Here is a 15,283-nt window from a genome sequence, read left to right as displayed (position 1 = left end):
GCACCAAACATTTTTAAATCCATGCTCCCATGCCAATTGTAGACCATGACGAATTGCTTCTAATTCCACAAATAGAATATCCATTGAGAAAAATCGTATAGAAAATTCAAAAAGCCAAAGTCTATTGTGGGAGCGAACAAGACCTCCACACCCACTCAAACTTGTCGTTGATCGAATACTGTTACCTGACTCATAAGGAAACCAGTTAACTAAACTAATCACTTGCACATTGTAGAAAGAAGAGAGTCACTAATAGTTAGAAGTAGAATCTTTTCTGTTAGAATCAATTTCTGTTAGTAATTAATAGTTAGTTAGAAGCCAGCTAATGTGGCACCTATCTATGTATCTATATAAGAAGGGTAACTCTAATAGTGTAACTGAGTTTTGCCATTCAATACACCTAAGTTTCTTATCTTTACTCTCCTCTTCTTTTACAACATTTCACACGCTCTTGCTACAAACACTGCACCATTAATCATGGTGCGGTGAGCGTGGACTCTAATAGAGTAGCGTGGGTTCAAGAAAAGGGTTGAGAGAGAAGAACGACTTGGTCGCTATGTCTCACTACAATCCAGAGATTTCAGTGTCTGAATCGTGCATATCTAGCGCTGATTTGGAGTATCAATGGCAGAACCTAATCGTAGCAACCAAGATTCACCTGATGCAGCAACCGTCAATCTACAGAGCATCGCTTACTTCCTTAATCAAATCACTGCACTACAAACTCAATTGAGTCGAGGTAACAATCCGATCCCTACCTCTTTTTCGAATTCGGCACAAGAATCGTCAAACCCTTACTATATCTTCATCCTTCTGAGAATCCCGGAGTATCGATCACAAATGTGATCTTGAATTGAAAAAATTATGGATCTTGGAGGAGAGCAATGGTATTGGCGTTGGAATCGAAGAACAAATTCGGGTTCGTGGATGGAACGATAACCGAACCGGAGAAGGACGGTAGCTTGTTTGAACCCTGGAAAAGGTTTAATACGTACGTAGTGTCTTGGCTTAATCTTTCTCTAGAGTCATGCATATCTCAATCGTTGATATGGAACAATGTTGTCCGTGATATTTGGAATGAACTTGAGCACCGATACCACCAGGGTGATAGGTACAGAGTCGCTGAGCTTCAGGAAGAATTGTATGCCATAAGACAAGGCGAACTTGATGTAACTTCATACTACACAAGATTGAAGACAATTTGGGAAGAGCTTGATAATTTTAGAAGCATTCCATTGTGCCAATGTGGTGTAACCTGTAATTGTGGATTAGGAGTAATTAGGAGTCACAGGTCTGAAGATCGAATAATCAGGTTCTTGAGAGGATTAAATGATCAGTACTCTGGTGTGAGATCACAAGTGATGATGATGAATCCTTTTCCTAGCTTGAACGATGTATTTGCGATGCTCACCTAACAAGAAAGACAATTCCAAAGTGAATTCTCTCCCCACAAATCGTGAAGAATTCTACTCCTTCCCTGAACTTTGTGGAATCTGGACAAAACAGAGGGAGAGGAAGAGGTAGAGGAGGAAGAAATCAAGGCGGAAGAGGACAAAGTAGAAAGGTGCAATGTGCACATTGTGGGAAGCTAGGACACAACATTAAATCATGCTACAAGAAGCATGGTTATCCTCCACACTTGAAGCAAAGGAATAGTGGAGAAGCTGCTGTAAACTACATGGCAATAGCAAAAACTAAGGAAGACAATGAGAAACTCAGTGGCCAATTGGCTAGAGGCAGGGCTGTCGATTCTGGATTTACTGCAGAGCAAAGACAAGCTTTATCAGCACTCTTGGCCAATTATGAGCTAAAGCCTATTCAAAGTACTGACCAAATTGTGACACAATCACAGTCACCATCTCATCAAGGTAATTTAGTACATATTCTTCAATTCAAAACAAGTGTTAAGACACTAACAATTTCAAACAACAAGTGCACTGCATGGGTAATTGATACTGGGGCTACAGACCATGTATCATACTCCCTTGATGATTTTCAAACATATCACAAAATTGATCCAATTATAGTGCGGCTGCCAGATGGCACTATTACATTCAGCAACACAATTGGAACAATACATTTTTCAAAAAATATGTATTTGACAAATGCATTATACATACCTTCTTTCAACTACAAGCTAGTTTCGGTTTCCAAACTCACGGCCAAATTGCATTGTCAAATGATTTTTAATGACAAACTCTGTGAGATTCAGGACTGCAACTCCATGAGGATGATTGGCAAAGCTGAATCTGATGGAGGCCTTTATACACTGAAAGATGAGGCGAGGAATCTACAATTTGGCACAAGCATTACCACATCATGCATCATAAATATATAAAGCATAAGAGATAAGGACCTATGGCATTATAGATTAGGACATCTACCATGTAGTGGTTTAATTGACATGAAAAAACATTGTAATTTCATTACCTATGACAAGGATGAGAATCCTTGTAATGCATGTCACTTGGCAAAGCAAAAGTTGCTGCCATTTAGCTTAAGCACTATCAAATCGCAGCATTGTTTGGATATGATGCATGTAGATATATGGGGACCTCTCTCAATTCCTTCAATAAATGGACACAAATATTTTCTTACTATAGTAGACGTTAAGTCAAGATTTACTTGGGTGAACTTTATGAAATCAAACTCTGAAGTCACTTTCTTGTTAAAGAATTTTGTTGTGTTTGCAAAAACTCAGTTCCATAAACAAATCAAAATTATTAGAAATGATAATGGTGCAGAATTTTTAATGCAGTCATTCTATAATGAAACTGGGATACTACATCAACGTTCATGTGTCGAAACTCCCCAACAAAATGAAATTGTTGAAAGAAAGCACCAGCACATTCTAAGAGTGACACGGGCACTTCTATTTCATTCAAATGTGCCAAAATGTTTCTGAAATCTTGCAGTGGCACATGTTGTGCACATCATAAACCAAATTTTATCAAAGTTTTTAAATCATCTGTCACCCTATTATGTGCTGCATCACTCACTCCCAATAATTACTGGCCTTAAAATTTTTGGTTGTTTGATTTTTGCTAGCACAATCAGTTCGGGTAGAACTAAGTTAGATCCATGAGCTAGGAGATGTGTTTTTCTTGGTTTTAAGGAAGGAACCAAAGGCTTCCTTTTGATGGATATGGATTTAAGAGAGATATTTGTGTCTAGGAATGTAATATTCTATGAAAACCATTTTTCCTTTTCTAATCAAAACTCAAATACTTGCTCTAATTCATCTATTCCTCATCTTGCATCTAGCAACAGTCAACATCCACTCATACATGATCCTTTCACATATGATGTGTGTACTATCCTCGCATCCACTTTTACTACACCTACACCAGCACCCACTGACACTCAAGCAGTGACACCTGACATTAATAATTCACTTGAACATGCATCATTACATGAGAATTCCTCAGGACACGAGATATACACAATTAGTTATGCATCACAAGATTTCATTCCATCAACATAGCATGCATCTCAAACAGCACAAAACACTGAACAAAATCTGATTCCAAGAAGATCCACCAGAAAAAGAAAGACACCTAAATACCTAGAAAGCTATCAGTGAATAAGCACCACAACAAATTCCAACTCAAATTCAAGGTATCCAATCTCACACTTTTTGTCTTATAGTGCACTTTCTTCAAATCATAAATCCTTCTCCCTAGTCATCTCTACTGATAAAGAACCCAAGTACTTCGAAGAAACAATACAACATAATTGTTGGAGAAGTGCTATTAAAGAGGAACTCGATGCTCTTCAGAAACTGAAGACTTGGCAGCTCACTGCTCTACCAATTGGAAAGAGGGCAATAGGTTGTAAGTGGGTGTTTAAGTTGAAACATAATCCTGATGGCACGATTAAGAGATACAAGGCACGCCTAGTGGCTAAAGGCTTCACTCAAGTGCCAGGCATTGATTACCTTAACACCTTTAGTCCCGTTTTAAAGCTCAGCACATTAAGAATCGTGTTAGCTCTTACTATAGCCAAGGGCCGGTTTCTCAAACAGGTTGATATCAATACAGCCTTCTTACATGGTGATCTTGAGGAAGAAGTCTACATGCAAGCCCCTCCTGGTTTGAATGAACCCCCCGGACTTGGTCTGCAAGTTGGAGAAGTCCCTCTATGGCCTCAAACAAGCCAGCCGCCAATGGAACAACAAACTGAAAATAGTTCTGTTGGATTATGGTTATTCTCAATCAAAGTCTGATCATAGTTTGTTTACCAAGTCTCAACTGAGTGGCTTCACTGCCTTGCTGATTTATGTTGATGATGTTGTGATAGCTGGCGATGACATGACTGAAATTAACTTCATAAAGTCATTGTTGGATACAAAATTCAGCATAAAGGACATTGGTGACTTGAAATACTTCCTAGGCATGGAGGTTGCTCGAGGCAAGGATAGCCTGGCCTTGTACCAAAGAAAGTATGTACTAGATATCTTGAGAGACCATCAACTTGAGGACTGCAAACCAGCTTCCACACCAATGGATTACTCTTCGAAATTGACAAAAGGTGGGGAAAAACCACTGCCCTCCAATACTGAGTATCGAAAGCTCATTGGCTGGTTACTCTATTTAGCTGATACTCGACCCGAAATCAGCTTTGCTATTGGCAAATTAAGTCAGTTTCTTGAAACACTAACTGATGTGCACTTCAAGGCAGCAATCCGAATTCTCAAATACATCAAAGGAGCCCCAACTAATGGTCTATTCTTCCCTGCAAGCGCAGACATCACAGTCACAGGATTCTCAGATTCAGATTGGGCAGCATGCCCAGACACTAGAAGATCCACTACTACCTATTGTTTCTATGTTGGAAGCTCCATTGTATCGTAAAAAAGTAAAAAGCAGACAACTGCAGTTGCCTCTTCTGCAAAAGCTGAGTATCAGACACTTGCATCAGCCACTAGAGAAGCCATATGGATAAAGAAGATCATGTTAGATTTACAACTAGAATTAAAGCAACCAGTTAGCATTTATTGTGATAGCCAGGCAGCAATTCACATAGCCTCCAATCCAGTGTTTCATGAAAAAACAAAGCATATTCAGGTTGATTGTCACATAGTAAGAGACAAGGTGCTCGAAAAAGTCATTCATCTTTTGCCAATTTCCACTCGTGAACAACTTGCAGACTTATTGACCAAACCTCTTAATCCAGGAACCTTTTCTGCTCTTATTGGCAAGTTAGGCCTGAAAAATATTTTCACTCCTAACTTGAGGGAAGATGTTACTTGACTCATAAAGAAACCAGTTAACCAAACTAATCACTTGCACATTGTAAAAAAAAGAGAGTCACTAATAGTTAGAAGTAGAATTTTTTCTGATAGAATCAATTTCTGTTAATAATTGATAGTTAGTTAGAAGCCAACTAATGTGGCACCTATCTATGTATCTATATAAAAAAGATAACTCTAATAGTGTAACTGAATTTTACCATTCAATACACCTAAATTTCTTATCTTCACTCTCCTCTTCTTTTACAACATTTCACACGCTCTTGCTACAAACACTGCAGCATTAATCAAATACTGCCATCAACATTGAGCTTAACCGCATTTAAAGGTGGTAAGCATCAGCAATAAATAACATCTTGATACAAATCAATTACGGAGTAAGCATATCTCTTTTTAAATAGAACCTAATTACCTTCCAATAGGCATCATTTATTGACCAAACATTATCATCGAAGATAGAATTCATCCTCCACCGCCAAACCCACCAAAAGGAAGCAATAAAAAGCATATAAGCCTGTATTTGAACCATTAACCTTATCCGGCAAATCAAGTAAGTGACAAAAAATGATACACTATCAAAAATCTTTAATTTTTTTTTCAAAAATCAACAATAACAATCCAATCCCACAAGCAGTGTAGGACAGTATCCTGATGAAGGTTGCATATTGGGCAAAGTGCTGAAGTAGCTAATCCACGAGCATGACGAAGGGAGTTTGTTGGTAAGGCTTGATGTAAGGCTAGGCAAAGTAAAAATGTTACCTTTTCAGGGCACCTCAGTCTCTATAACCAAGTCCAATCATCGTCCAAATTTCATTGAATTTACCTTTCAAGAAGCCATTGAAAATCATTTGAAGTTGAGTAAACTCCTCTTGTATTTTCAGTTTAATACCATCCATCTGCAATATGATCATTAAGGCTAGAAACAGATCAGCTTTGTATGATTCTCTTAAAATCATCAGTGATCTAAGATAATAATATACTCTAATTCCGGTTAGTTCTCATTCACACATCACTAATAAAAAGTTGAGTATTTGAGATATGGACAAACGGGTTTAAATTATACAGAAGGTCTAGTTGAGACCAAAAGTGAGAAATAAGAAGATGATAAGTGTTCTCATTATATCATTGGGAGGATTATTAATCTTAAGTAGAGATTCTATGCACTTGTCTTTACGTAAAATTAATAGTTAAGAACGATTACATAATTTGTCAGGTTTAATTAAATTATCATCTAACAATTTTTAACTATCAATTTTATATGAAAACAACTGAATGTGCGTTACTATTTTAATCTTATACAAAAATTTAAATATTTTAAAAATACTAATATTCTTGTTGTAAAACAATTAAATAAATAAGGAAGATGTAAATATAAAATAAAATATGTAAATAGAAGACTCTAGCATTAATATAATTAGCTCAATAATAATTTGTATATATACATTAATATTATATGTTGTAATATGTATATATATGTAAAGATAGAAAGAAGTATTAAAAGTAAAGAGAGAGAATTGCATTTGTTTTATTACTGTAAAGAGAGAGAGAAATGGAAATAGACTTTATAATATATGAAAGAAGAGAAAGGTAGGAATATTTGTTATTGCTGTGTTTAGATGGATGCAATGCATCCCCTATTTATACACATAAAATATCACCCTTTTTCAACCTTTATTAAATACATTCTCTCTTGAGAATGTGAGCTTCACATGGAGAAATGGGCATCCACGTCCCATGCTTATCACAACACTCCCCTTGGATGACCATTTTAGGATTATTGCCTCGTTAAAACCTTACTAAAGAAAAACCCAGTGGGAAAAAAACTTAGTGAAGGAAAAAGAGTACAATATCCTTTAATGATGGGGCTGCCTCATTAAAAACCTTGTCAAGAAAAACCCAATGGGAAAAAAAACTTGATCAAGGGAAAAAGAGTACAGTCTCCCCCTCTTGTCAACATCATTTAATGTCTCGAAATCGGCGCATCCCAATCTCATGTACCAATCTTTCAAAGGAGGATTTTGGGAGTGACTTTGTAAATAAATCTGCCAGATTGTCACTTGAGCGGATCTGTTGCACATCAATTGTCCCTTGATTTTGAAGATCACGAATGAAGAAGAATTTGGGAGAAATATGCTTTGTTCTATCGCCTTTGATGTATCCGCCTTTAAGTTGAGCAATACATGCTGCATTATCTTCAACAGGATAGTTGGAGCTATCTTATGATCAATAAGTCCACATGATGACAGAATATATTGGATCAGACTCCTCAGCCAAAAACACTCGCGACTAGCTTCATGAATCGCCAGTATTTCGGCATGATTAGAGGATGTTGCAGCAATCGTCTGTTTCATGGACCTCCATGATATAGCTGTTCCACCATATGTAAACAGGTATCCTGTTTGAGATCTCCCTTTATGTGGATCAGACAAGTATCCGGCATCTGCATAGCCAACTAGTTGTGACTTGGATCCATAGAGATAAAACAATCTCATATCAACCGTCCCATGAAGATATCGAAAGATTTGTTTGATTCCACTCCAATGTCTTCTGGTTGGAGAGGAACTATATCTTGCTAGTAAATTCACAGCAAATGATATGTCAGGTCGCGTATTATTAGCAAGATACATTAAGTACCCCAATGACACTAAGATATGGTAGTTTTTATAATTGTTGGAATCTCTTCAGGAGTCCCAATGATATTTAAATCATCAACGTACACAGCAATTACAATGAATCCAGAAGCAGTTTTCTTTATGAAAACACAGGGGCAGATATCATCATCCATTTTTGGCTAGATACTCAGTAAGACGATTATACCACATTCGTCCAGATTGCTTTAGACCGTATAGAGATCTTTGCAATTTAATTGAGTATAATCCCTATGAATATTCATTGGATGGTTTAGATATCTTTAGTCCTTCAGGGACTTTCATATAGATATCCCGATCTAATGAGCCGTATAAATAGGCTGTTACCACATCCATTAAATGCATATGCAGTTTATGATATGCAGATAAACTGACCAAATAACGCAATGTTATCGCATCCACTACAGGGGAATGCGTTTCTTCAAAATCTATACCGGGCCTTTGTGAAAAACCTTGTGCCACAAGTCGGGCTTTATAGCGCACAACTTCATTTTTCTCATTTCGTTTTCTCACAAATACCCACCGGTATCCTACAGGTTTTACATCTTCTGGTGTACGGACTACAGGTCCGAAGACTTCACGTTTTGCAAGTGAGTCTAATTCAGCCTTCATGGCTTCTTTCTATTTTGGCCAATCATTCCTTTGTCGACATTCTTCGACTGATCTTGGCTCAAGATCCTTACTTTCATGCATGATATTCAATGCCACGTTATATGCAAATATTTCATTGACAATTGTCTTATTTCGGTCCCATTTCTCTCCTGTAAAGACATAATTTATCGAGATCTCGTCATTTTCACAATTTTCAGGTACCTGAACGTCTTCTGGCGTTATATCAGAATTTTGGACAACTGCAGGTGTCTTTACTATGTCTTTTTCCACATGAATATTTACCTCTTTTCTCTTTCGAGGATTTTTATCTTTGGAACCGACAGGCCTGCCGCGCTTCTGGCGTGTATTTGCTTCAGTGGCAATTTGTCCAACTGGGACATCAATTCGAATTGGGGCATTTTTCGCCCTGCCACGCTTCTGGCGTGAATTTGCTTCAGTGGCTACTTGTCCTACTGGGACATCAATTCGAATTGGAGCATTTTCCACTGGTATATACGACTTGGTAATCCTCTTTGTATCGGAAAATGCATCAGGCAATTCATTTGCTATTCTTTGCAAATGTATAATCTTTTGAACTTCTAGTTCACATTGCACTGATCGAGGATCTAAATGCATCAATGATGATGCATTCCAGTTAAGTTCCTTTTCAGGAAGCTTATTCTCTCCCCCTAATGTTGGAAATTTTGATTCATCAAAATGACAATCCGCAAACCGGGCTTTAAACACATCACCATTTTGTATCTCAAGATACCTCACTATAGAGGGAGAATCATATCCAACATATATCCCCAATTTTCTTTGGGGTCCCATTTCGGTGCGATTAGGTGGTGCAATGGGAACATATATTGCACACCCAAATATTCTTAAATGGGAAACATTTGGCTGCTGGCCAAAAGTTAATTGCATAGGAGAGAATTGATGATAACTCGTTGGCCTCAAACGAATAAGTGCTGCGGCATGTAAAACTGCATGCCCCCAAACCGAGGTTGGGAGATTTGTTTTCATAAGCAAGGGTCTAACAATTAATTGGAGGCGCTTAATAAGTGATTCTGCTAACCCATTTTGTGTGTGAACATAAGCTACTGGATGTTCAACACTTATTCCATTAGCCATACAATAAGCATCAAAAGCTTGGGAAGTAAATTCACCAGCATTATCAAGACGAATTGCTTTGATTGGATTTCTGGAAATTGTGCTTTTAATCGAATAATTTGATCTAGTAATCTCGCAAACGCCAGGTTGCGAGAAGATAATAAGCACACATGTGACCATCTCGAAGATGCGTCTATTAGGACCATAAAATATCTAAAAGATCCACATGGTGGATGAATAGGTCCACATATATCACCTTGAATCCTTTCTAGGAATTCAGGGGACTCAAATCCAATCTTTACTGGTGATGGCCTTAAAATTAACTTTCCCTGAGAACACGCAGCACAACAAAATTCACTAGTTTTAAGAATCTTCTGGTTCTTTAGTGAATGTCCATGAGAGTTTTCAATAATTTTCCTCATCATGGTTGTTCCCGGATGACCCAATCAGTCGTGCCAAGTTATGAACTCATTTGGGCTAGTAAACTTCTGGTTTACAATGGCATGTGATTCAATTGCACTAATCTTAGTATAATACAACCCAGATGAAAGTGAGGGTAACTTTTCTAATATAACTTTTTATTTAAATCATGAGTTGTAATACATAAATACTCATGATTTCCCTCATTCATTGTTTCAATATGATATCCATTTCGGCGAATATCTTTGAAACTCAACAAGTTTCTCAGAAACTTGGTAGATAATAGTGCATTATTTATTATAAATTTTGTTCCTCCAGGAAACAAAATTATAGCTCTTCCGGAGCCTTCTATCACATTGCCTGAGCCAATAATAGTATTAACATATTCCTCTTTTGGCACAAGATGGGTAAAATATATATCACTTTTGAGAATAGTGTGCGAACTTGCACTATCCGCAAGGCAAATATCTTCAGAATATGTCCTTGCCATTTTTCTTCAAAAACAAATGATAATAATAAAATGAGTAGAAGTACATGCACAGTAAAATTATTCACCTGAATACTTAACAAATACATACATATATCAAACTATTCCATCATTGATCAAATGACCAATATTTCCTTCAGGATCCTCAAAGAAATCAGATACATCATAATGAGTGGTGGAGTTCTCAGCATCATTTGAGACAAAATTTTTTCCTTTCCTTTGTCGTCCTTTTTCAAAGATGCCTGGTAAAGATCGACTAGGTGCCTTGGGGTACGACAGGTACGTGACCAATGGCCCTTTCCACCACAACAGAAACACTTATCCTCTGTTGATTTATTCTGCCCGATATTCCTTTCTCTATCTCACTTCCGGTGAGATCCTCTCTTTTGAACATAATTCTTTTTCCTTCCATAATTTTTCTTATTATTAAAACATTGCCATTTACTTCTTCTGGGGTAATTTGCCACATTTACTTCAGGAAATGGGGCAGCGCCAGCTGGGCGCGCTTCATGATTTTTCAATAACAACTCATTGTTGTGTTTAGCAACAAGAAGGTAAGAAATTAACTCAGAATATTTTTTAAACCCTTTCTCTCGATACTGCTGCTGCAGGAGCACATTTGAGGCATGTAAGGTTGAGAAAATTTTCTCTAACATATCGGGCTTGAGGAAGTATCACATGATTGTACCTTTCTTCAAGGTCTTTTTACAGATCTGCATGATCTTTTAATGTGGGATATTCATTTTTCAATCATATGTCAAGATGACGACGAAGGAAAATCATGGCCTTGACTTTTATCCTTCTGGGATGTATTATTTTCAGCCTCAATGGTATCTTCAAGATCCATTAAATCAAGATGGATTTCAACATCTATATCCATGATAAATAATTATTTCCAAATATATCAAGAGCATTATATTCAAGATGAAAGAGTTTCGACATAATAAAAATTTGTTACCTGGAGTCTTCCTAAAAATTTGATCAGAGTCTCGTGCTGATAACGTGTTGTAAAACAATTAAATAAATAAGGAAGATGTAAATATAAAATAAAATATGTAAATAGAAGACTCTAGCATTAATATAATTAGCTCAATAATAATTTGTATATATACATTAATATTATATGTTGTAATATGTATATATATGTAAAGATAGAAAGAAGTATTAAAAGTAAAGAGAGAGAATTGCATTTATTTTATTACTGTAAAGAGAGAGAGAAATGGAAATAGACTTTATAATATATGAAAGAAGAGAAAGGTAGGAATATTTGTTATTGCTGTGTTTAGATGGATGCAATGCATCCCCTATTTATACACATAAAATATCACCCTTTTTTAACCTTTATTAAATACATTCTCTCTTGAGAATGTGAGCTTCACATGGAGAAATGGGCATCCACGTCCCATGCTTATCACAACAATTTTAATAATTTTAATTTTTAAGCATTAATATTAATTATATATTTTATAATTAAAATTAATTATTAAAATTATTGAAATATTAACATTATTCAAATACTTTAAATGCTTCTTAAATTTACAAATTTGGTTTTCTAACTCTTCTCTTTTAGGAGCTGATTATTATTATTATTATTAACGGGGACAAACGTGAAAGAAAATTAAACAATTATTTTAGAGCGAATAACACCTGCCTTTCAAAATATGAAAGAAAAAAAATTAAATACATGAAAAATCAAAAGATAAAAGATGATTAGTAAAATTATTTGATTTAATTTTGTTTTTAATTTGTATCAGGATAAATAAATTGTGATTTTTTTATTAATTTTTACTAAATTTAGAGATACAATTGTTTTTTTTTTTTAATCGTTAATACTACTGATCTTAAATTTTGTGTTTAAAGAAGGCAACAATTACGCCCATAAAAAAAGAGATGTAAAAGAAGACGATGGCAGTAATTTTGATGATAACAATAAAAGGGGAGTAGATCCTCTTCAGTGAATAAAAAATTGGATGGTGTCAATTATGATTTTTTATTTTTTATTGTTCTCTTTTATATTTAATTTTGATCCCACTTATAAAGTTAATGGTGAGAAATTGCACTGCATTTTCTCAAGTGTTAAAAAAACTGAAAAGAATCTATTTTCCAATAAAAGAGAAATGAAAAAAAAAAAGGAAAGAAGAAGAAGAAGGATAATGGCAACATTACCACAACAGCAATGACGATGTAAAAAAAAGAAATGCATAAAAAAATAATAAAAGAGGAGAAAGAAAAAGAAATAGCAACAATATATATAGTAAGAAGAGACTTTAATTAAAAATTTGGTTTAAAATAAGCTTGGACACTTAATTTTATAATCACAAATAATCAGCCATATAGTGAAAAGTGAAAAGTGAAAACTCACATATACAGTGAAGTAAAGTTGGTATGAAATGATGTGATGAATTTGAACTAGCAACTTCACCTAACAACTACTGAGTTTCCACCCACCGATAGAAATGGCGTCGTGAAAGCACATGCAACACTGTGCGTACTACTCATGCTTCCATTCGACCTCATCATCGAAATCCTCACTCGTCTCCCACTCACCACCCTCCTCCGATTCCGTTCCGTATGCAAGTCATGGAATTCCCTCATCACCGATCCCTCTTTCGCCCTCAACCATCTCCATGCATCCTCCCCCCGCCGCCTCATCTTCACGCGCCTTGCTGATCCTTATTTCACCGATTACTCTCTCTCCTCCGCCTTCACCTCCACCTCTGCCGCCACAACTCGCCTCTTCCCTTCCGCTGTCCCCGGCTCCCACTTCCACCACTCCATAGTCGGATCCTGTAACGGCCTCCTCTGTCTCTTAACCGTTTCCAGAAATCTCCTTCTCTGGAATCCGTCCACCGGAAAGTTCAGAAACTTGCCGTCGTTGGAAGATCAACGCTTCTCCGTCGTTACCTCGGGATTCGGCTACGATCACGTGACTCACAGTTACAAGGTGGTGGTTGTTCTTTACATTAAGAATCATGAATTCGACTCTAGGGTTCATACTTTGGGATCTGATTCCTGGAGAAGGATTCAGCACTTTCCTCTCAGCAGCACTGCGTGTTGTCCTGGAAGATTCGTGAGCGGCATGCTTAATTGGTTGGATAAGAATCGGTTCATTGTTTCTCTCGATTTGGCATTGGAGTCGTATCGACGAATTTCGCTTCCTGATTTCGGAGGTAACAATACTGATGAGTTTGAATTGACATTAGAGGTCTTCAAGAACAGTTTATGCGTTCTCTCATGCTGTAGCCATTTCACTGATGTTTGGATCATGAAGGATTATGGAATTGCAGAGTCTTGGACTAAGCTGTTGTGTGTGCCTGATTTGATATATTATCCTGAATTCCTTGGATTCGATTTCAATGTTCCGCGCGCTACAAGGGCGATTTGTATTTCCGACGAAGATGATGAGATACTATTGGAGCTGTGGTTGGACATGGAGCAGAAGTTTGTTGTCTACAATTTCAGTGATGACAGTTTTAGGCCTGCTGGCATCGAGAAATTCGACAGCCGCGTATCTTCGGAGGTATACGTTGAGAGTTTGATATCGCCTTGTTTATTATGATGCATTCTATTGTTACTTGCTGGCAAGGTTTTTCGAAGAATCTGCACTTTTTTGCTTGTAGGTTTGTGAGAATTACTGAAAGCAACGTCACTGGTATGCTTGTTTGATTTAGCCTTGAAGAAATTATATTACTTTTTTTCATGGTTATTAACTTATACTCTATTATTATATGGAGTATCCCATAGAGTCCAAAATCTGTTAACCAGTTCTGTTAGTGTGAGTATATAGATAGATAGGCTCTCCTATGACTAGCTTTTGTATTCATCTTCAATTGATCTATGAAATCATAGATGATATTCAGTCATTACAATATGTTTAATTTCTAATGTATTTTTTATAATGTAACAATATGTTTTACAACTTTAAACCTTAGTCTAAAGTAAAATGGAAAGACATTGAAGAGGGAAAAATGATCACAAAAGGAGAGTTACACTTAGTATGTGTAAGAAGAGGGATATAGTTTGACCAAAAGCTATCCATAGCTATGGATTCAATAGCTTACATATTAAGAGAGCAACAGAACATTTCTGGCCCTATCTCCAACCATGTAACTGAAACACCCATGAGTCCTAAAAAGAGGTGTGCTAATATACAGTAGTAAGATTTTGTCTATATATATGTGTATATATGTATTCGAATAAATGATTACTTCTTGAAGCATAAAACGAACATACCTGCAATAACCCTGCCTTTATTCCATGCATAATACCTCATGCATTATTGAACACGAACTAACCAGTGAAAGTGCATTAAATATGATTAGCAGAAAACTATAAGACCCAATACACAACTAACTTTAAGGTATGTTTAGTTGGACGAAAAATTCAGGTGGAAAAGTGATTTTTGTCCAAAAAAAAAAAAAAAAAACTAAAACACCAAATGAGTTCTATAATTTTAGCGTGTGCCTTATTGATTGGCTTATCTTGGTGTCGAGATAAATGAATCTTTGCCCAAAAGGTTACTCAAAACAATGTTGTCCGAAACTATCATACATGGTGCGTTTGTCTTGACATTTTTGACATGTCATATTTGTATGAGGTTAACCAAATAACAAAAGCTGTTATGATCGCATAATAATGAAGCATATCTTGTGTGGATTGATGCCTTGATCACTTTAGCACTAGCTAGTGTGGCTGCATATATTCTCCAACTCTAACCGGATCCACGCGGATTTAAGAGAAATTGCATTGAATAATTAAGCAACTCGTAGATGC

At 36.4% G+C, this 15,283-nt stretch overlaps 2 protein-coding genes across 2 annotated transcripts; both read left to right on the top strand.

Annotated features, from left to right (window-relative positions):
- The first annotated feature begins 624 nt into the window (after positions 1–624).
- Positions 625–4,853, top strand: LOC148575540 (uncharacterized). The gene is made up of 5 exons (XM_088502341.1): positions 625–739; positions 1,024–1,358; positions 1,463–2,306; positions 3,684–4,123; positions 4,221–4,853. Exons 1-5 carry the CDS (start codon positions 625–627, stop codon positions 4,851–4,853), a joined length of 2,367 nt encoding a protein of 788 aa, XP_088358467.1.
- Positions 4,854–12,918: 8,065 nt separating this feature from the next.
- On the top strand, positions 12,919–14,391 carry LOC107638230 (F-box/kelch-repeat protein At3g06240-like). The gene has a single exon (XM_088502373.1). The coding sequence runs from the start codon at positions 13,008–13,010 to the stop codon at positions 14,067–14,069; it is 1,062 nt and encodes a 353-aa protein (XP_088358499.1). The 5' UTR covers positions 12,919–13,007; the 3' UTR covers positions 14,070–14,391.
- Positions 14,392–15,283: the final 892 nt, after the last annotated feature.

This window comes from Arachis ipaensis, chromosome B1 (assembly GCF_059453495.1).
Source record: "Arachis ipaensis isolate K30076 ecotype BB chromosome B1, ASM5945349v1, whole genome shotgun sequence".
In the NCBI taxonomy this organism is placed as follows: Eukaryota; Viridiplantae; Streptophyta; class Magnoliopsida; order Fabales; family Fabaceae; genus Arachis; species Arachis ipaensis.
Note: the sequence above shows the minus strand (reverse complement) of the source record. Positions and strands in the feature narration are given on the sequence as shown.

Excerpts from the sequence above, each read along its gene's own strand:
- LOC148575540 (XM_088502341.1), top strand. The coding sequence starts at position 625 with ATGGCAGAACCTAATCGTAGCAACCAAGATTCACCTGATGCAGCAACC. Across the intron at positions 1,359-1,462 it reads ACTCTGGTGTGAGATCACAA|AATTCTACTCCTTCCCTGAA; the intron begins GTGATGATGATG and ends CAAATCGTGAAG. Across the intron at positions 4,124-4,220 it reads CCCCCGGACTTGGTCTGCAA|TCTGATCATAGTTTGTTTAC; the intron begins GTTGGAGAAGTC and ends TCTCAATCAAAG.
- LOC107638230 (XM_088502373.1), top strand. The coding sequence starts at position 13,008 with ATGCTTCCATTCGACCTCATCATCGAAATCCTCACTCGTCTCCCACTC.